Source organism: Ananas comosus, linkage group 13 (genome assembly GCF_001540865.1).
Source record: "Ananas comosus cultivar F153 linkage group 13, ASM154086v1, whole genome shotgun sequence".
In the NCBI taxonomy this organism is placed as follows: Eukaryota; Viridiplantae; Streptophyta; class Magnoliopsida; order Poales; family Bromeliaceae; genus Ananas; species Ananas comosus.
In genome coordinates this window covers 9055190-9078315 of record NC_033633.1, presented here as the reverse complement: position 1 = coordinate 9078315, position 23126 = coordinate 9055190, and the positions used below count along the sequence as shown (strand labels likewise).

At 36.9% G+C, this 23126-nt stretch overlaps 1 protein-coding gene and 2 long non-coding RNA genes across 13 annotated transcripts in view; 2 read left to right on the top strand and 1 right to left on the bottom strand.

The window, feature by feature from the left end:
• The window catches only part of LOC109719107 (pentatricopeptide repeat-containing protein At3g16610), a 49764-nt gene that overhangs the window by 4858 nt on the left and 21780 nt on the right, over positions 1-23126 (bottom strand). For 4 of the 7 annotated variants that reach the window (XR_002218606.1, XR_002218605.1, XM_020245638.1 and 1 more), the window contains exons 2-9: positions 4080-4199; positions 3888-3990; positions 3675-3783; positions 2205-2293; positions 1589-1645; positions 1330-1438; positions 1141-1242; positions 997-1061 (exon numbers count right to left, since the gene is read on the bottom strand). Coding sequence is in view for 5 of the 7 variants with exons in the window: in XM_020245638.1 (XP_020101227.1) it covers positions 997-1061; positions 1141-1242; positions 1330-1438; positions 1589-1645; positions 2205-2293; positions 3675-3783; positions 3888-3990; positions 4080-4137 (692 nt within the window). In the remaining 2 variants the exon portion in view is untranslated. Of the gene's footprint in view, positions 1-996; positions 1062-1140; positions 1243-1329; positions 1439-1588; positions 1646-2204; positions 2294-3674; positions 3784-3887; positions 3991-4079; positions 4237-4304; positions 4872-11309; positions 11421-23126 lie in introns of those variants that run through there. The other 3 variants (XM_020245641.1, XM_020245639.1, XM_020245640.1) reach the window with 3 other exon arrangements.
• LOC109719108 lies at positions 7182-17358 on the top strand. 4 transcript variants are annotated; one of them, XR_002218609.1, is made up of 3 exons: positions 7182-8268; positions 8356-8452; positions 17047-17358. It is a non-coding gene; the product is annotated as an uncharacterized LOC109719108 (long non-coding RNA). The 4 variants fall into 4 exon arrangements; XR_002218610.1 differs by lacking the exon at positions 17047-17358 and adding an exon at positions 9261-9575; XR_002218607.1 differs by having other exon boundaries at positions 7183-8268; positions 8343-8452.
• LOC109719110 lies at positions 12636-16069 on the top strand. 2 transcript variants are annotated; one of them, XR_002218612.1, is made up of 4 exons: positions 12636-12674; positions 12774-12876; positions 12953-13043; positions 16042-16069. It is a non-coding gene; the product is annotated as an uncharacterized LOC109719110 (long non-coding RNA). The 2 variants fall into 2 exon arrangements; XR_002218611.1 differs by lacking the exon at positions 16042-16069 and having other exon boundaries at positions 12953-13260.

The window sequence follows — 23126 nt, the reverse complement described above, 5'->3', positions numbered from 1 at the left end:
TAATAAAAACTAAAAAGGACCAAAATAAAATGATAAAAGTGCAGGTATGACATGAAACTTTAGTACATAAACATTTCATATTACATGACTTACCATGGGGACACCACCAAGTACATACTGAATAAGAACAGACACATATTGATACTTTTATTATTAGTTTTGGTCATCTTTAGTTTAACTATGCAAATTGATACTAGGAAGACATAAATTGGCCTACGTATTTCAATGGTTTGGTAGTAAAATTTACTTATTGCCTAATTTAGATGCAGAACATTAGATTTGTTTGACTAGCCTAGTTAACTGGCCTCAAGATTGAATTTCTACATTAATGACTTGAAGGGGAAAAACTGCAATGACTTAGCTTAGAGACATGAAATTTTTTTACTTGCATCATTATCATATTTATTTACTTTGACAAAAAAAGTTGGGTTCTGAGTAAAACAAAGTAGCAATAAAAACATATCCTTTTGCACTATGCATAGCTGAAATCAGGTTTGTAAATTAAGTGCAGCATGGGTAGCTTTTTCAACCTAGGTTAACCCACTAATCTCTATCCCAGGAAACTGACAACAAAAACTATTTTCTGTGTGGTTTTAAATCACATGGATTTACTATTACACGGCTATTATATTACAGGGATTGCTATATTACAGGGATAACTAGGAAAAAGAGAGAAATATTGGCTACAATTCTCTTCCCCAGATTATCCTAGAGTAATAACAGTTTGGCAAGAACAGAACTCCCCTACTCCTTGGATATTTAGCAGAAAGAGCACGATAACTTCCATTGTTGTTCCCAAAATATGGCAACCTTTAGGAATTGTTAGGAATTCTAAGCTTATAAACGATACAACTACAGAGGTTACCAAACTTCTAAGGTTGGCTGCAAGAATCTTTTTAGTCCTTTTGGTTCTATCTTGGATAATGTCGTTCTATAGAATTATAAAAAATCAACAGCTCTAAAATGTATACAGGGAAAGGAAAGTGACCAAAGTACCTCTCATGATGGCAGCACTCAGCTAATCCAGAGTCAAAATTTCGACAAAGTAAGTTATATGAGTTCTGTTACAATTCACAATCTGATTATTACAGAAAATGGGAAAAATACCTTCCACAACTGCAATAAAAAATGATCTACTACCTGCACTGCAATTATCTTAGAGCTGAGCCCGAAATTCCCAGCAAGTTGAAGGAACTTCATCACTCCATATGGGGTTTCATTGCTCAAACCGACGTATCTGATCTAGTAGCACAATACTTGGCCACATAAATCGCAACAATTATTTTAAAATAAATGTAAAAATATTTAACACAGGATGCTATTGCACACCTTGCCAGCGTCTATAGCTTTTCCAAGAGCATCAAGTTGTTCTTCTATATCTACAGATGTGTAGTGTCGAGTAGGGTCATATTCAGTTTCTCCAAACATTGGTACATATCTACAAGCACAATAAAGTTCTTAAAAAGGATAGGGAAATGAAGCTAGGTTCTCCTCATACATCTGCTTTGTTTGAATCAAAAAAAAATAAAAATAAAAAATTAACTGATAAGAAGGTGCCTAGAATATAATGAATGACATGGATACAAACCGATCAGGCCAATGAATCTGGTAAAGATCAATGTAATCCGTGCACAATCTAAGCAAACTGCAGCAAGTCAACAGAATACCATATTGGATTAGACTTTCAATACCCGTTAGAAAATCATGCATCAAGAACTTTCAAAAATCTTTTTGCAATAATTTGCAAAGATAAAGCAATCATATTTGGCATAAAATCGATGCACTGCGAAAAAGCTATTTCATGGATCTAATATATTGCATCATAGTGGCTTAACATACCATTTTGTTGCCACCATAGAGACGCCTCTACTAACTGATAACTGTAAAATGCACTGAGGTTACGAATATCAACACAACCAGATGTATGGCACATGAGTTGGAAAAGTTTTAGACTTGGAACCTGTCCCGACTGTTTGGTTGGAGATATTGCATTGCAGCCTCCCATTCCTAGGTGGAATGGGAATTGTCCGGCCTACTGACCGAGACTGAACCTTATTCTAACGTGACATGGTAATTACTCATTCCATTTCCTTACTCTAGTTGTGAACCAAAATAAAGTATTATATTACATTTGTATCCAACTATCCATATAGATAAAAAACCGCAGATTCTCAATGAGATATTCTTTTGCCTTTCAGTTTCACCTGTTATCTATAGCCTCTGAGATGTTGCATGCATCCAAAGATTTAGGGCCCCCACGAATCCACACCATCTGGCCAGATGGCCCAGTAACCTGTAGGTGGAAATGTGAAACTTATTAGGTACCTTGAACAACATCACGCTACTCAAGTGAAATTTTATAGCTGAATTAAAAAATCATCCAAAATTCCGGAGATCCATTTGAGATGGTGGTAAAGTGCAAGGTTGAAATTGATGCATTTTCTATGCAGAGGTTAATTTATGCACAGGCTAAAGTGCCAATGGTCTTTTTATAATTTGACCTTAAAAAAGGGTAAAATTATACGGAGGTTACTCCTGTTTTTGGCCATTTGTAAATAGGCATCTGAATTATAAAAGTTTGTATTTCAGCACCTGACATTCCTCTTTTAGAGTAACGGATATAATCCCAAAATCCATTAAAAAGGGAGAAGAATACAAGCTCAAAAAGACTCTTTTCAATGTGTCAACACTTAACCACCCAATATTTCCGAAATTCTAATTTCAGTATCAACTCTTCCCAAACAACTACAGAAATAAGTACTTGGCACTTGGTTTATCTGTACAACAATGCACCACATTGTCATTTGCTCTCCATTTCACCTCATACATCTAACATAGCTATCCACATTTTAAATAGAACAATGTCACAATGATGTAGGTGGTGGACATTAGAGTAAATAAAAATGGAAGGTGGATGGCACAGTGGTGGACAAATGCACAAATCTACTGCCACCCAAGCAACAATTTTGGAAGCTGTTTGGGACAACAGGAAGGCACTGGAATAAGAATTTAAAAACCATTCCCCTACAAATGAATGACCCATAGTTCTGCTAACAGGCTAACCCCTATACAATTTTACCCAAGGAAAAGACCTAATTACACCTTAATATAGCGTTCTTTAGAGTTATTTTCATTTGCTACACTACACTACTTTTATTTCCAAAGACAGCACCAACTATCTGTTTCCCGCCAATTTTTAAAATGTACCTTAGAGTTATATTCATTAGTTACATTCAACTACTAATTTTTTTTCCCCAGGCATCACTAATTTTCTTTTCTTGCCAATCTCTATGCTACTATCAACAGGCTTACTGTTTAGACAGAAACTAACAGCTCTGTTAAGAGTCATTGGTTCGGGATGACAGAGAGCATATACTTGGTTCATTTCGGCAAAACAAAAAAAAAATAATGATCTGTTGAAACTTCGCTCAAGTTGTTCTAAACCATTTTTCCGCCATTAAAATGGGAAAATACACTTTCTGCTACTTCTAACCAACATTTTTTAATGAAGTCTAAAACAATAGGCCTATTGTCAAAAATGTAGAAATTAGTGAAAAATGATAGTTGCCTAGTGTTTTTGAAAAAGAAAGAAAAAAATCATACAGTGCAGCAAATGACAGAGTCATAAAGTATACTATACTAAAGGCTAAAGCGTAATTAAGCTAATACTACACCTTAGTGGCCAAGATAATGCGGTCGCGGGGAACCTTTCGTGCTCTCATCCAACGGCTTATGTACTCCTCGCTCCGCCCTTGTGTTGTCCGATGCTGTGGCACCGGGTACCTTCCCACAAAAGAAAGCAACAGGTAAAAACTCAGATGACTAAATTTTCATCACCTTTGCAAATCAGCTCAGTAGTAAGGAGCAGGATTAAAAAAAAAAATTACATCTCGGCGGTGTCCAAGAAGTTAATGCCAGCTACAAAGAAGCCCTCGTCGAGGAGGCGGAAAGACTGCGATAGGGTGTTCTGCTCTCCAAATGTCATTGTCCCTATAAAAGAAGATAGGGGGAGGAATGGTAAGTATAAGAGAAGATTAACCAAAAAGAGGTAGAGAGAGGATAGGATAAAGAGGGAGTACCAAAGCAAAGCTTGGAGACGGTGAGATCAGGGGCAAGGTGGAAGAAAGGGAGCGACATGCTCTTTCTCAGAGCTTCATGCGGAATGGGCAAGAGATCAGGATTTGCTTACCGCGGCATTCCTGTTGATAACAATGATAAGGAAGTCTCCATTTAGGACTGCGAAGAGAATGCATTACGTGTGGTGAAAAAGTGCGATAAGAAAAATAATGAGTTGATTATCATACATTTTGTGTAGTCCCATGAAAAAGGGAGAAGCATCTCTCCATATGCTTTCATCGTTACTTCGTCAAATTTTAATTATTTGATTGCTATTAGGTTTTAGATTTGCAAATAGATTAGGATTTATGTTTATATAAAAGGGTGAAAACGGATAGGACACAGTCGGATATTTGACGAAACTATATTTGCATCCATATTTTTTTGGGATAAAATTCGGAAAAGGATGTGTTGAATGCTAAATTTTCATTACCATATACGCTTAAAATGAATTAAGATACGAATCCGAAATTTCTTCATATTCGAATATGGATAGGATTAGTATTTGGATATTATTTGGATAAAAATCTATATTAACATGCACATATAAATATGAACTAGAAGTAGCAACAATGCAACTAAAGTTTCACACTCGTGTTCAAACTTTTATATGCCTATATTTTATTAAATAAAATCTAAAATTTCACAAACATAAATATAATTTTAACATGAAATTCATAATAAAATAAACGAAGAAGACAATAAATCACCTTATTTCCTCACATTATATATTAACATTCCCCTTAACTCCCCACAAATAGCAATAGCCGCTCCTATCTCCCCAAAAAAACCCTTAACTCCCCACAAATAGCAATAGCCGCTCCTATCTCCCCAAAAAAATAATTAAGCCCTCCCCCCTCTCTCGACACATATTAGCAATCAAGCAATCTAGAACTTTCATTGTCAAAGCAAAGAAAAGGTAAAATACTCAATAACTTAAGAAATACCAATCATTTATAAAAGATGTAGGAGTACATATCCATTATCTCTATTACTTACAAAAGAGGGAGTTTTCAAAACACTTTTTCCCAAACAATGCCCACTCTTTCAAATTTTAATGTCCTTATTTCTTGACTATATCATCTGTTCATTTGTTTGGTATTTACAAAAGAACCGCTTAAATAAAGATTTGACCTTTTCTTTAATACACTTCACTAATCTAATCTGTTGGATCTAATCCAATGAACGATACTCAAAAGTATCTGTCATAAATTTTATCTAAATTGCCCTTACACCCTTTTCAAAATCTCTTTCCTTATTAATACTTTCCCCAAAAATCTCAAATAATCCCAAAATACCATCTTTCTAAAGTGTAATTTCCTACCATATGTTTTTCTATATTTTCTCTTACCTCTCTTATTAATACTCTTTCAAAAATCTTACATAATATCAAATTTCTATATTTCCAAAGTATGATATCCGGCTACACGTTATTCCATCTATTTAATGGATTGTTTGGATAACTAGTTACAAGCAAAACTTTTTTTTTGATACACAATTACTTCTTTTCATTGTGTACGGCAGATCTACCACAAATTTTTCATCATGTAATGTATTAAAATTCCTCACCTATAGTCCTTTCTAAAACTGATCCTTTTAACTTATTTTTTTTACTCAATATTGTCTAATTTCTACTTCTTTCGTAATTATATAATTTTAATGTATTAAGACCCCTAACTTATAGGTCCTTTTAAAAATGATTCTCTCAAATTATTTTTTGATGCATATGTCCTCAAATTTTTTACGTCTTTAGCAATTAAAAACTTTTTATTACTTAAATTAAGAATTTTATCAAATTGATGAGTAATTTTATGGCCAATTTGCATAAAAAATCCACTAGTTTTGAGATTTTGCAAAAGTGGGCCACTATTTTAGATTTTGCAGATTCAGCACGAATTTTCAGGAAACTGATGAAAATATCCTTATTCCTTTTTTTCTCTCGTCCATTTTTTTTTCTCTCCAACTCTCATTGCCTCCTCCTCCGCCTGCACGTCCTTGGTGACCGGTAACGAGGGCAACGCTGCCTCCTTTTCCCCCACCTCTAACTCCACCGGTACCGGTACCGGCACCGGCACCGGCACCGGCACCGACACCAGCGTCAAAGGAAGAGAATTCGAAGCGGGTGTAGGTAAGGGCGGAGTGGACGGCGGTGATGAAGTTGTGGCCTAGGCGGTGCTCGCTGTCGCCCGTGAGAGTGAGGATGAAGACGCCCCCGCGGTTCTCTAAGGAGCAAAAAAAAATAATATGCAAAAAGTAGAAAAAAATAAAAAATAATAAAATAAAGAAAAAATATTTTTTCCTCCTTGAAAGACCATTATGTATCGCCGTTGCTACAGAAAAGACTAAGAACCAGAGAAGAAGGAAGAAGAAGAAGATGAAGTTGCACTATTGCACTGTTAGAGACAAACGTTGCATTTTTTGAGAAAAAAATTGTACTCTTTGGGCGAAAGTTATATTGTTTGAACAAAAATTGTACTCTACAGCCTCCTCGCCGTGGAGGCCTACCGCCCAATCACCCTTCGCGGTGGAGCGCGAGGAGGGAGGCGAGGAGGGGCGGCTTCGAGACAATGATAGGGCGGTAGGCCTCCACGGCGAGAAAGCCGTAAAGTGCAATTTTCACTCAAGCAGTGTAACTTTCGGCTAAAGAGAGCAACTTTCATTTTAGAAAACACAATTTTCGTGTCAAAGAGTGCAACATTTGTCTCTAACAAATGCAATTTTCTTTAAAATAGTGCAACTTTATCTTAATAGTGCAACTTTATCTTCATCTTCCTTCTTCTCTGATTCTTGGTCTTTCCCGTAGCAACGACGATATATAATGGTCTTTCGAGGAAAAAAAATATTTTCTTTACTTTTTTACTTTTTTTTCTACTCTATATTTTTTTGGCTCTTTGGAGAAGCGCAGCCGTGTCTTCGTCCACACCCTCACGGGCGACAACGAGCATCGTCTCAGCCACGACCTCATCGCCGCCATCCGCTCCGCCCTCACCAGCACTCGCTCTGAATCCTCTTCCTTTGGCTCCAGCATCGAAGCCAACGCCTGTAGTGTCCCGAAATTTAATAGTAAAATATTAATTTTTATGGAATGATTACAGTCCATGATTTAATCGACATGTTGAAATCTATCGAGATAAGTTCAATTTATTTTGGATGCAAAAGTGATGTCACAATTAAACTCCGAAACCTCACTTAATTTCAGCTTAGGGCAATTTTTTATCTTGTGCCTAAGACACATTGCACCAACCCCAACCACCCCAAACTCAGGTTTTTGGAGTCTAATGGATGGCTGAAGTGGATTTCTCCTTCTTCCTCTCTATTCCTTCCTTATCCCTTCACTTCTTCTCCTCCTTCTCCCTACTGCCAGCCCCTGCGCAGGACTCAAGTTGCTGCCAGCAACCAAGCTGCCAGCAGCTATCTACAGGCTGGCAGCATTGAGTTAAGAGTTTTGGGAGCTATTTGGATATGATTTAATACTCCATTTTCAAAATTGATGGCTTTCACTTGTGTGGGGAGAATTTGGGAGTCAGCCCATACTTTCCTTGAGCTGGAATTGAAGGTTAGTGGCTTTAATTTTAAAGTTTGATCAAGATTGGTTCAATGCTGAAATTTCAGGCAGATTTCGTCCACTGTTGGAATTCGTTAAAGTTTGTTCAAATTTTCTATAGGAGCTGAGCTTTGAAAAAGTTGGAAGTGATCTTGACTTCCTCCTCTACTGTGTAGAATCTTGTTTCGATCAATTCGGAGGTAAAATGAAGGAGAAATTTATTTTTTTGTTGAGGTCGAAGACCGAAAAACTGTTTTTCGTCGAAGCTGAAATGTTGATCTTTATCTTTTAATTATAATGGAATTTCATGGGAAAATATAAGTTTTTCTTGTAGTGAAAAGGCCTAAGATCACTTGTGAACAAGTCCCAATTCCCAATTTTGCTGTTGGTTGGTTGGTGGAGCAAGAATGAAGTGCAACTTAGTACTGGCAGCTTAGAAGCCAGCAGCAGCTTTGAGATAGCAGCAGCAGCAGCCTTGGAGCAAGGACAGCAGCAACTACTTTTGGAAATTAGTTTCGATTTGGACCTCATTGCTGCAATTGGATGCTTCTTGGGTGTTCCTGAGGTAGAGAGGAACCTGCGAATCAAGTTGCAACTATTGGTTTGAGGTGAGTAATGTTGAATTTCATTTTTCCGAACCGAATAGACATTTGATAGATTTGTGATTCGATTTTTAATTCAGCTCGATCCAACAGGGATTTGTTGGATTTTCTTATACTTGTTGGTGATTCGGGACTGAAGGGACGTGACCGCTGAGCTTCGCTTTAATCTGTGGTCGGATTTGCATACTAGGTGGGTTGAAGTTTACCGAAATCGTCGGATTTTCTTCTAAGTTTTATCAACGTCAACATGTGTTTATTGTTGGTTTGGTTTATCCTGCTAGTACTTGAATTCATGGAAATTATAGATTATGCGATAGAATCTGAATCTGGAGTTAAGCTAGTCACTTTATTGTACATGTTGGACCTGGAATTGACTTAGGAGAAAACTATAGATCCTACACTGTCATTTTCTGAAAATTACTAGATTTAGCTTTAGGAGCTGTGATTTGTTCCTATCGCTGTTGTTTGTATGCGGTAGATACCCAGATTAGTGTAGGGTGAGTTTACGCTCGTGCTGGGATGCCGAGCTTATTTTACAGTAGTGTGTAGACTGTTCCAGTTTGTCAGGTGCCGTCGTAGTTGACAGTGGACCCAGATTTTTGTATTTGCATCAGATTGTGCCAAGGGCACGTGAGCTTTGGTTGTTAGACCAGTTAGACCCATTTGTTTTGATTATAGCCTGTGGGGGTATGATTGAGCTCGGCAAACACGCTTGCATACTCGGTTGGGTAGCGCCCACGAGTGCAATTCCGGAGTCTTTGTGCGTTCGCGTTGATGTCGTAGTGTCCTGGTTGGACTTGCTCTCCACCAATAACCCAACGTAGTGGTGGTTGGTGTAGCTTCGACAGGCGGGACAGATGCGTTCACAGTCCTAGTGGGTTTGGGTCAAAGATTGCATCTTGCTTATATCTACAGATAGCTAGTGTTGGTTATGTAGTGGCATATAGCTGTAGAATTTTACCAACTTCCTTTACTATCCTTCTGCATACTTTCTGTAGACTTAGTGGATGAGCCATTGAGGTCGGTAGCGGTACCTGCTGAGGACTACTCCTTTTTGCAGTAGTTCTCATACCTAGTTGTTGACCCCTTTTTGCACAGTCTTCTCCTGCGGCTGCTGCTATCGCCGATTCTGATCGTAGAAAGGGAGTCGCGAACTAGATCCCTTCCTTGATTGCAGTACTAGAGTACCACCATCTACAGGTAGTTTTGGGGTATTTTGGTTCATGTACATACTTATGCTAGTTTACTCGCTGGAGCGAGGGATGTTTGTATCCTGGAGATTTTGTATGTATAGTGAACCTGATGTTTATTTATATATTCTGTTCAATTTAGCAGCTATTTACTTTGTGGTTGTAGCTTGATTTGTTTATAGGTCCAGCTATCACTTCGTATATAGGGAAAATTCTTTTGCATACGGCGGGTCTGTTGGCGTGCCCGGGAAAACGTGTAATCCGGGGCGTGACAACGCCGGTGCTAACGAAGGTGAAGAAAGAGGAGACGGCACCGCCCTTGTTACCGTCGTCGAGGGTCGCGAAAGCCGTGGAGGAGACGATGAGAGTCGAAGAGAAAAAAAAGGAGAGAAAAAGGAATTAGGGTATTTTGGTCAATTTTCTAAAAATTCGGGTTGAAGTTGCAAAATTCAAAATAGTGGCCCACTTTTGCAAAATCTCAAAGCTAGTGGCTTTTTTATGCAAAAGGCCTAATTTTATTAGAATTAATAATTTTAATTTATTTCTAGTAAAATAATTAACAACTAAAAATAATTTAGCTAACTAAAAATTTTAAATAAAAATATTAAATAACAAAGTATTAATAGAAAAATTGAAGTTGAGAAACCAATTTTAAAAAGCCTAGTCGATAAGAGATTTCTATACATAACTACTATCTTTTTCTTCTCACACTCAGAATCATAACATTGTGTACTCAGAACTAGCATGGATGCAGACAATCATCTAAAGTATGCATTGATGAGATTTTAAATTAACAGTTGTGAATAAAAATCCTATAAATTTATATGAAATTTACACATTTAAAAATTACAAATTCTTATTATTTAATGACTCATCTGAAAGATAAGGTGACTAAGCATTTAAAAAAAAAATAAGAACAAATATTTGAAAAAAGATTACATTTTATCAAATTCGAAAAAAAATGACCAAAATTAATTTTTTAAACAAGAATAAATACTTGAAAAAATTAAAATTTATCAAATCCGAAAGAAATGACCAAATTATTTTTTTAATAAATATTTATTTTTAGATTGTGAGACATGCATTGCATGTCCATTATGCTAGTACTATCAAAATGGATAGTTTATTGAGCAATTTATTCAATTTTTATGGTTCCATTGCATCACTTATAAATCAACTTATTTGCAAATTTACCTTTTACAAAGTTCTATAGCTAAATTCAACAATTGTCCTCAATAGTTAGATCTATTTGAGATGATAACATAGTTTAGTGAGGTAATGATGTAATTTTTTATGTACGGAGGTAATTGAGACAAGCGCTAAAGTGCAAGGACGTTTTTTATAATTTAGCCTATAATTAAGTATTGGCTTAAACTACACTCTTGGTACTCAAATTATGCGACCGTGCCATGTTGGCTCTCACACTTTAATTTGTTGCAATTTAGTTGACTAAATAGTAATATACTGCAAACGTTGCAGAGATGCAACATCCCGGTTATCGCCGCATCATCAATTATGCACAACACTATGATATCACTGTCATATAAACGACACACCACTATTCGACCAACTAAATTCAGTTAACTAGATTGTATTATTATGAGATTTAATTGCAATAATTCATAACGTTTCAGAAATTGCAACAAAGTAAATTTTGAGGACTAGTGTCTTACCCACCTTATAATTTGAGGACTAAAAATGTGATCTAACCTTAAATATTTGATATCCTCGATAACAACAGAATAATTCATGAAAACCTTAAATTGTGTATATATGATGTTCTATATTCACAACCTGAAGTTATACAAGTTGTAGTTATCTTCATTTTACAGCATGATCAAGTAATAGGAGAAGTACCTTGCTTCTTGTGTAATGAAGCAATAGAAGCTGCAACTATCAATGTTATCAAGTAATGTTATCAAGTGTCGGTGGCATCACCAAAAATCGCCGCAACTACAACACCCGTCCTTGAAATGATGGAACCTATTAACATCTCGCACCACGATGACCCTTCTTGTAACCAGTGTAAAGTATTTTATCGCCATGTGACAATCTCCACATACACGCAGATTTTTCGTGATAAAGATAGTCTGATCATTCCTCAAGATGAGAATCCCAAACGCTATCGCAAGCTTCTCGCTGTGATAAAGAAGGGCATGTTCCTTCTCCTCTTCTTCCACATCATGCAACGCAAAAGTTACATCGGGTCGGTAACCAAATTTCCTAATATCCACTAACAATCTCTCCAACTTCTGATATATAATAGATGATTGTGGATGCGATCGATCCCCGCCAGTAAAAGCGTGAAGAGAGCCTTTAATCTCAATCCAACTACATCCCGGGCTCTTCGTAAAGCCCTTCTCCCTCTGCATAATTCTAATTTGTGCTGCCTCGTCAAATTTCCCTGCAGCACTATATATATTTGATAGTAAAACAAAATTCCCAGTACCCTCGAATCCTAGCATTTCGACCATTCTCGATACCTTCTCTCCTAATTCAATATTCTTATGAACTCGACAAGCTCCAAGTAAAGCACCCCACACGCGAACATCAGGCTTGAATGGCATCATTTGGATAAAATCATAGGCTTCATAGAGAAATCCTCCACGACCCAAAAGATCCACAGTGCAAATATAATGTTCCATTCTTGGGATTATGCTGTAGATCTTCCTCATTGCGTTAATTTTAAATATAAAATCTAAATTTTAAATTTTAAATTTAAAAACTGACATTTGAAATTTTTATATTTTCATAATAAATAAATATTAAAAATAGAACTAACAATTTAAAATTTAAAATTTAAATAAAATTTAAAATTTGAATTTTGAAATTTGTAATTTGAAAAATCCAAACTTATAATTATAAATTTAAAATTAAGTTTCAAATTTTAAATTAATTGTAGTACACTGAACTTTAGCAAATTGCGAAGTTCGAGTGTATAAAATAGTAATTGAAACTATTCTACAACTTTTGAGGGGTTGTCAAGAGGTTTTCGGCAAGTTAATTGGGTGTTCAAGTGGCCGGAAGAGCAAAAGTGCATTGCAATGCGAACTGCTGAAAATTTTGCGCTGAGTACCGGTACCACCATACTCGAGCACCGGTACCCAGCACAGCAGCTGCGTGGCCTGAGGTCTTTTTGGTAAGTTCCCTCTTGAGCTTATCTTTTAATCTCCCTGGTCGACTCCCCCAGTTGGTTTACTATGTGTTTGAGCTGAGAACAGGGTAAGAGCTCCTTTCCCTCTCTCTCTCTCTAGGTTTTCTCTTATTTTGAGTAGAAATCATGTGGATTTGAGATTGTTCCCTTCTCCTTCTTGTTGCTAGCTGATTGGAGGGCTTTGGAGCTGCTATAGATGAGTAGGGAGAGGAGTTTTGGAGGTATTTCGCAGCCCTAACACAGCAGTAGTTGAGTTGAAGTTTTGGTGAGGTGAGCTATTCAATTTCTCACTAGTTTGATGCTATAATAATGAAGTTGAGTTTATTCTTTGCTCTCTTGTTGCTAGCTGATTTGGGAGGTTTATAGCAGCTGTAGAAGAGGAGTTTTGCTGTGGTTCTTCAACCCTAATCCAAGAAAAAGTTGAGTTGGAGTTGTTGGTAGGTATACTACCTAATTTCTCACTAGTTAATGTTCTAGTAGTTGTATTGGTGTTAGTAGTGGTGGGCTTTTGATACTAGTTAACAGCAGGTTTGAGAACCACCTCGAGCTGAGTTTGGTGGTTCTTGAAGCTTGGATTTGGTGTGTTCCAACCTAATTTGAGGTGGAGTTCAAAATTGGAGCCTATACTAGGTGTAATTCTACCTAAGTGAGATGTCCATGTGAGCTATTATGTAAAGGAGTGTAGTTAAGCTCCTAACTTAATTAGAATATTTGTTAGGGTGCTTGGAGGCTTTGGATTACCTTCACTTGCGGGATCGACAAGAGTCGTTAACTAATTGGTGGGTTTAACCTCACCGAAATGGGTGAATTCCCCCTATATTCTTATTCTTGGCATAGAGCTAGAATTATACATATGTTTCACTAACAGCCTCATAAATGAATTGTTGGTTGTACTAGTGATATTTTATTATATGACAGGTTATACTCTTTATGGTAGAGAGTCAAAAAGGTTAATTTCTTCGCATGAGAACGCATATACTTATGTAGGCAAGTTGTGAATGAATACACTATGTTGAGATTAGCAAGAATGACATGTTGTTACTATAACCTCGTGGGTATTGTATATGTATTGAACGTATGAAACATGTATTAGAAAGTGGTTAATATACTTGTATAAACAAGTTAAACTTGGCATCTAATTGATAAACTTAGCATAAATTTCATTTTACTAGCTATATTCTAGTTGATACTAACACCTGATATTGTACTTAGATCCCAACCTATAGGTCGGTAGAGGACATTCTATGTTTGAGACATGACAACTGAGGACTTTGTATTGTGGATCACGCTTGCTTATCATTGTGCTCATTCGCACATACTTGTGAGGGTCGCTCCCCACAAACCGGTACTCCAGAGTTGGTGTAATATACCGAAACCTCGGTAGAGTATATCGAACTTTAGCCAAATTGGCAAGTGTCCGAGAGAAATAGTTGTAAAAGTTTTATTTAACATTCCAACAAAGTTGGAAGGGTTAAAAGTGAGTTCCAAAAGAGTTAGAAGGGTTTTTGCATTGCTCGGCGCGAATTGAAGTCGAAACGGTGCGAAAACTCAAGTCTGGACCTTTTGTCACCGGTAATGCATTTACCTTGTACCGGTACTAGGCATCAGATCGAAAGAAGCAGCTCTCGGGTTTGAGAGAAAAAGACTGTTGAACCGGTGACAAAGTTGGGTTGTACCGGTACCAAGTGTATTACCCAAGAAGACTGCTCTCGGGTTTGGGCTGTGCGTAATCGTGTAACGAGTGACAAAATCACCTTGTACCGGTACGCAGTGCACTTCGCAGCAGGTTGAGGTCTGCTGCAAATATGAAAAGAGGAAGGGCTTAAATGCAATTATAGCATCTTATAAAAACCCCCCAACACCCCTCCTACCTATTCACAACAGCATGCACCCCTCCCTCTCTCATTTCTCTCTTTCTCTCTCTAGAGATCTCTCCAAGGAGCTAAAAGGAGGAGTTGGAGAAGGATTAGAAGGAGATTTTTGGGGTTTTGAAGGCTTGGAAGCTCTCCTACAAGGGGGACCTTGGAGGGCTTTGGGCTAAGGTGAGGTTTTCTTGTAAGATTGAGGTTAGGGTTTGAATTTTATGGCCTACATCTTTGATTTTGATCTTCTTGCAAGTGTAGAAACCTTGTAGAGGCCATGAACACATGAAAATCTATGTTTCCTTCATGAGCTCTCATGGTAGATTTCTAGGGTTCGGTTTATATGCCCTAGAAATATTTTGAATGACCTAGAAGTGGTTCTAGATGAGTTCCTAGAAGTTCAACAAGCTTGCATTTGCTTGTTTTAGAGATCAAACCAAGGTAGTAGGCAAATGACATTATTAGGGCACCAAAATTGGGACTTTTGCCCTAGAGTGGTTTAAAGGCAAATTGACCTTATAGAAATCTAATTGGGGGTATTTCTAACTAGAATATGAACTCGGTTCGGTGATCCGACGAGTATACGCGAAGAAGTTGACGAAAAGGTTGGTTTTGGTACAGATTGCCGCAACACGCGGAATAGGCGCCCAAAAATTATGAGAATTGAACCGTAGCATCTTTACAACCATATAAGGTGGGTGGTGCTTTCCGAAATCATTGAATTTTCTCTTATGTCTAAAGTGTCATATTTGAGCGTATGTGTATATTGAGCATTGTGCATTGTAGAGGTTATTTGAGAGCTTGTGATTGCATGTTTTGAGTACAAATGCATATGAGATAATTGTAAACTAATGAGAACTAGTAAACCCTATGTATGCATGAATGATGCATGACAAGAAACTAGAAAGGCAAAGAATATAGTTGAGAACAAAATGACAGTATGACATATGAGTTGTGTGGCATTAGTAAACCTATTGAATGCTAAAGATGAACAACTAATGTGTGGTATTAGTGATTGAATATAAAGAACATGTAGTGCACGTGACACTAATGAGTAAAATGAATGTATGAAAAGAGTTCAAGAACACTTAGTGTGTGTGGTATCATGCATGTTAAAGAAATGCAAGTAAGTGAGATTGTTGACATAATGACATAGCAACCTTATAGTTAAGGGTCATATGAGCATTGATTCCTTATAGTTAAGGAATGAATTGAACTTGGAATCCTTATAGTTAAGGATTGGATCATACTCGCCTATAAGTCCTTGCTCGGAGGGTGGTAGCTCCCTCTCAAGCGATGAACTCCGGAGTTTTCATCACTGGATCGTAGTAGTCTCCCTAGAGGACGGTCCCATCGGGTTGTAGTAGTCTCCCCGATATTTGGGATTATGAGTTGGTGAGTCTATTGAGGGCGAAACCTACGGGTTAGCCATGAGATTGGGAATTGAAAAATGACCTTGCATTCATCATGAGCATTCTATTTGAGCATAATCATTGATTATATTGTTCAGGCATATTAGCTGCATTTGTTAGTTAATTACTATCTATCTATCTTTTTATTATGCCTGATTTAGACCTAGTGGGAAAGTCGGCAAAGTCGGCGGCCGAACCCACTGGAAACTTTATTGTAGTTCTCACCCCCCTTTTTCCACAGAGTCGAGACCGAGTGAGCCGGCCGACGATCGCGGTAAAGGTATAGCGCCATAGACAGTGACCATCCGTGTTTGTTATATTTTGTGTAGTTGCATTCCCCTTTATATCATCTTTTATATTTTGATGATTATAGATATAATAGAGATGTTGTAAACAATGTTAAATGAAAAGGTTATATTTTCGGAATATGTGATGTAAAAAGAGATGATGCAAAAGAATGTAAAAGAATACAAATGTTGAACACATGTATGTGGTTAAAAGTTAATCACATTACTTGTATGCATGTTTAGCTAGTACTTTCACTTTGGCTATCGCTTGCCCTTGTGCAAGCCAAGCATAATTATGTTTCCGCTGTGCAGATTTATATACTCGCCCTGTACTTGTTGTTGAGCATTGGGCGGACAGGGGAGGTGCTGTCCGTTCGGTGTCTGTTTGACGTGCTCGAACCGGCCAAATATGATCGGGCTCGGGGCGTGACAGTTGGCCTACGCAATAGTGTGCTCACTCGTGGGGGATTGGGTGCCGAAATGGATTGCCGTGGGGAGTGTATACTACTACGGGGCCATTAGGCACGGCGCAAGTCAGACTACCTTGTGTAGGTCATTATGAATTGAACAAAGATACTAAATTGTATTGCTATAAAGGTCACTACTAGATAGTGTGCATTTATGAGATTATATAACATGCTTACTTGTGTAGAGTAATCACTTCACCTGTTGGATAATAATTGTTGCATTGGAAACATAGCAGTTCTACTATCTTCTAGTTGCTTATTATCATTATGATTCCTATCATGTTGTAGTTATACTTGTTTTCTTTTTATACATCATGAACCTAGTGGTGTAATTCGCTGAGATCGGCGACTTACCCACTGGGAACTATTGACTAATAGTTCTGACACCCTCTTTGTTGTTGTTTATTTATAGAGCCATCCACTGCGGGAGAGGTTAGGGATCGCGGCAAGGGAGTCACGTCTAGCTAGACGTAGCTTGGAGTCCCGCTAGGTGATCACCTCGCTGTGTTTGAATTGTTGACGAGGATGATGTTCCACCTGTGTATAGAGAGACTACCACTTATATATGTAGTTGATTTGGTGACCTTGTGATGTATACTTGCTGTAGGAGAGTTGTATTTTACAGTTTTATACCCTTACTTCTTGTTGATATTAGTAGAATTTGTACTTGTTATACTCTAGCTTTCTGTACTTCTAGTACATTTTGTACATTCTATACTCTAATACCATATTAGACTTTTTATTGATTGTTATTATTCTAGCATGGTTTTAGTAGACACCTTGTATACTGTAGGTATATGATGGGTCTGTGCATGTATCGGGTATGCTTCCACTGATACCCAAACGTGACATTAATTTTATCTTAAATTTTAAATTTGAGATTTAAAATTTTGAATTTAAAAATATAAATTTTGAGATTTGACATTGTCACGCCCCGGATTACTCGTTTTCCCTGGCACGCTAATAGACCCGCCGTATACATAGGAATTTTTTCTATATACGAAGCGATAGCTGTACCTGTAATCATACAATACTACAACCAGTAGTATAGAGCTACTAAAAAGAAAACATATATAAATAACATCGGTTCAACATACATACATAGTATCCTGATACAAAAATACTCGCTCTAGCGAGGTACAAACATCAGTATATATAAGAACCAAAAATTACAACTACCTGTAGCTGGTATACTCTAAATCAGCAGCAACTGGGAAGGGATCTAACTCGCAGCTCCCTTTCCACAATCCGTATCTACGACAGCAGCAGCCGAAGAAGAGGGCTCTACAAAAAGGGTCACCAACTGGGTGTGAGAACTACTGCAAAAAGAAGTAGTCCTCAGTGGGTACCGCTACCGACCTCAACGGCTCACCCACTAAGTCTACATAAGGTATGCTCGATTGTAGTAAGAAATTGGAAACGATCTACAGCTATATGCCAATATACTATCATGATTCAGTTACTAATATCTATAGAAAAATGCAATCTAGGACCTAATCTTCCTGGGGACTGTGAACACACCCGTCCCGCCTGCCGAAGGTACACTAACTACCACCACGCTCAGTCGTCAGTGGAGAGCAAGTCCAACCAGGACAATCCGACAACAACGCAAAGCACTAAACCCGACTCCGGAGTGACACTCGTGTGCGCTACCCAACCGTGTATGCAAGCATATCTCTGCTGAGCTCAATCAGGCTCTCACACACTGTAATCAAAGTAGAAAGGTCTAGCTGCTCTAACAACCATAATCTATGTGCCCTTGGCACAATCCGATGCAAAAATAGCAATCTGGGTCCACCGTCAATCCCAACGGCACCTGACAGTCCGAAACAGTCTATACACTACTGTAAAAATAAACTCAACATCTCACCACGAGCGTAAATGTATTCTACACTATTCTGGGTATCCATCGCTCACAAATAGCGTCAATACAAATAAACTACGGCTCCGAGAGCTAAATCTTGTAGTTTCAGAATATGACGATGTAGAATCGATAGTTTTCTCCTAAGTCAATTCCAAGTCCAATATGTATAATTTAGCTAACATTTTAAGCTCCAAATTCAAATTCCAAAGCATGAAAATCAATGAGTTTGAGCTATTAACATAATCTACAAAACTAACATTACATGTCGACAACACTATACTTAGGAGGAAATCCGAAAATTCCGGTAGCTTAATAACAACCCACCTCTAGCGCGAGTCTGATAAGGCTAGAAGTCGCGAAGTCGCTGGGAGAACTCAGTCGTGACCACCCTGAACCAGCAACAACGTTATACCAAAGATCTACACACAAAAATCACCAAAATTCCATCAATATACCAAAATTCAGCACTTAAGCTTAATTTCCTTCAATTTCAATGTCAACTTCACCTTCCCACCTCCCATTCAAGTGAAAAGAAGTCCCAAAATCAGTAGAGAGTAATGGAGAAACGCTCTCTAGTCTGAATTCCAGCTTCCTCAAAGGTTCGATCCAAGAAAACACAAGAAATCCCAATTTCAGCGCAAAAACACTAACAATATAGAAAAATGCCAAATTGACCATACTAACCTCAATCAAATGCTGTCAAAATAGGCTCCACGAAATCTCCAAGAAGTTAGCTAACCAAAGTTAGCTAACCACCAAACCAAGTTTCGCAGCAAACGGAGCTTTCTGCGTCGCACATGAGCCAAAACACCGAAGGTCGCTGCTGAAAATCTGCAGAAACTGCAATCCTCAAGGTGAAAATTGTGGAATTTGGAGTAATTGAGGGGCTAAAGTGCAAATTCGAGGCTCCACTGTGAAGAAGGGTGAAAAAGCTTCTCAAGGGGTCGAACTAAAGGTTTTATAGAGAGGTGAAAGGATGAAATAAGCCTCAGGAATAGAAAAGACTAACCTGCTGTTCTTGCAGAAAACAGGGAATTCGGGCGCACGAAACCCATTTCTGGGCATCCGAAACCTCCAGCCTACATAAACACTCCTCGTCGGTTCCTCCGCCCGCGATGTGGTACGCCCTTATCCTGGTTCGGCGGAACTCACCTACCACCAACACATGTCAGCACAGTCGATATTCACAAAGTGAACATTCGGACGCACTTCTGGGCGCCCGAAACCTAGGATTCGAATTGGCTTCCAGTTTTAGTTAAATTCAGCACTCAGTTTCTGGGCGACCCAAACCATGTTCTGGGCGTTCGAACTGGAAAAACTCCAGTTTTGCTTATTTGAGTGCGCCAAGTCCTTTTTGCATCCATTTTGGGCAAAAACAACTCCGATTCAGTCCGACACTCTACAGATGTGTCGACCAATCGCTAACACTGAAACTAATCCGATACCAAATCTCCAGAACACTGCAAACTAAATTTAAAATTTTAAAATTTAAAAGTTAAAACATGAAATGTAAAAAATTAAATATAAGTNAAATATTTTTCTTTTTAACCGATTCCTATGGTACAGTATGCTACCTGTTCTTACGATACAGAATATTATGTTTAATATCTTTAAATATTTGGTATTGAATTATCTGTCTTTAAATTTTAATAGGATCGTAGTGCAAAAAATAAAGTTAGCCGTGCAAAACTACATACGGCACATACTGCAGGTACAAAGAGTTTTGCAAGAATTCGCGCAGAGGTAATTTACAAATTTTTTTATCATTATTTGAGAATTAACTTTATAGATCTATTTTGATTATTAATAATTGAATTTACTTCTATAATTTTTGCATGCAGATGACAAAGGAAAATGAAAAAGTTAAACCGAAGAGACACGAGCTATTCATAAGAACACACACAAAAAAGAATGGCAAACCTCTAAATGAATATTGTAAAAGAAAAATAGTAAGTTTTTAAACTTGTACTAATTTTCTTTCACAATAGGGATATAACCTATGAAAGAACTGCATGATTCTTCTTTTTTGTAGGGTGCTATTACAGAAATTGCTCCTATATATCCAGATATTGCACAAAAAGAAGAATCCCGAGATGACCTTCTAGTGAAAGTTTTAGGAGAAGATAGACGTGGTCATGTTCGTTGTTTCGGCTTGGTTCCCACTCCTTCAGATGTCTTTGGATCAAACCCAACTCGTGCAGAATGTTTAAGAATTCTTTCTGAAACTAAAAATGCTGCTAAAGAGGAGAAACATCGAATGCAACAAGAGATAGCAAACTTGAAACAAAAATATGAAGATGTGCAAAGAGAAATGTCGATGATCAGAGCAATGTTTGAATCAACAGAGAAAATGCCCCAAGACTTGCATAAACCAGAAAAAAGAATCGGTATACCGGTAATACAACTTATTATGCCAATTTATATATCATTTATAACTAATTTGTCTTCATATAACATCTAATGATTTTGTTCTCTCAAACAGAATGCTAACAATTATATTTCTCCCAATGGATCACCTAAGAATGATGTAAGTTCATCGCAATCTAGTCATGAAGTACCTCCACCTCAGGTAGTTCTTTTATCCTAATTATGTTGTATACTTTGTGATATTAGTAAAAATTTTTATATCAATATTTGTATTCTCTTTCTGTTCATACTCTCTCTTTTTAATTTAGTTCAAAATGATATCTCTTTTATATATTATGTCTCTTAAGACTCTTTTTGTCAAGTGTAATTAGAAATTTCGTCTCAAATGCAACTTAAAAATGCTTGTATATTTATCTAATTTTGCCGATTCGACTAGCATTTGCAACCATGTAGTTCCAATAACTACAATATATCTAAAGATGACATTTTCAAGTCTAAAGCAATAGTAAAGAAAGAAAGTAGCATAACTAAGAAAATAAACTTGCATATTTATAATATTCAAACATAATGTTGACTAACTATATTAGACAATTTTGTTACAGGCACATCGAGCTAAAGATATTGTGAAGAATTTTCTTATCCCATCAGATGCTCAGGTTATCTTCTAGATTTTTTCATTATTGCTCTTTTTGTTGTTTTTATATATTTCTTTTATCAAAACATATGAAATATTTGATTTGTTTCTTTGTTGATTGAAGGGTGGAAATGAAGTATACTTGAAAAGTTTAAAAAAACCTCATGGTAACGTGGCACGAGGTTACATATTAAGTAAGGATCCCATGACGAAAGTTGGAGGAGTCGAGTTAGGACCACAATATTGGGAGGTTCAAATAGACGTAGCAATACTTCACAATGAGCCATTATTAAGACCTTATGGAAATTATTTGACCATTGGAGATGCCGTAGGTGTAACGGTGGCTTGGCCATATACCTATGTATGCACAAAATACTAATTTTTCTTTTAAATTTTCTTACTATATTTTATAACTTTGCAAATCAAATTTTAATTTTGTATACTCTTTTGTACAGGTTAAGCGCAAGTAAAGCTGAATGCACATGAGAAGTTCAAATTGAAGAAATGTTCGTGAAGCAATTTAAGCTTTCATTTTGTTATGATAGTATTTATACTACTATATATCATTTTGTTAGATACCTTTTGTATTGAACAGTTTGTGATATTTTTGGATATTTAATGTATCAAACAGTTTGTGATGTTTTTGGATACCTAATGGTTTTGGATATCATTTTATTTGATATTGTTCTTCAAATTAATTGCATTATATATATGAATTAGAATTTTGATTGATATCTATCATTTGAATTGTTGTTTCTTATTTGGTGTGAATGAGTTTTATACATTGTGATTATAATAATTGATCAAAAAATTAATAATAATTTAATTAAATTAATTTAAATACTATAATTATCAATTATAATAATAAATTTTAAATTAAATTAGGAGGATTTATTAATGCAATAATTAATTACAATACATATATAATTATTTTGAAAATGTCATATGAAATTTATCTATAGCAACATTTATTAAGTGTTGCTAATTACTCAGAACTAGCAACAATTTTTCTATATGTTGCTAAATGATTCAGCAACATGGGCATAAGCAACACTAAACTTTAAATGTTGCTAAAAGATCTAGATGCATTTCTTGCACATATAGCAACATTTATATATGCCACTAATTGCCAATTTTCTTGTAGTGACAATACTAACCAGTAGTATAGAACTGCTAAAAAGAAAACATATATAAATAACATCGGTTCAACATACATACATATATCCTGATACAAAAATACTCGCTCCAGCGAGGTACAAACATCAGTATATATAAGAACCAAAAATTACAACTACCTGTAGCTGGTATACTCTAAATCAGCAGCAACTGGGAAGGAATCTAACTCGCGACTCCCTTTCCACAATCCGTATCTACGACAGCAGCAGCCGAAGAAGAGGGCTCTACAAAAAGAGTCACCAACTGGATGTGAGAACAACTGCAAAAAGAAGTAGTCCTCAGTAGGTACCGCTACCGACCTCAATGGCTCACCCACTAAGTCTACAGAAGGTATGCTCGATGATAGTAAGAAACTGGAAACGATCTATAGCTATATGCCAATATACTATCATGATTCAGTTACTAATATCTATAGAAAAATGCAATCTAGGACCTAATCTCCCTGGGGACT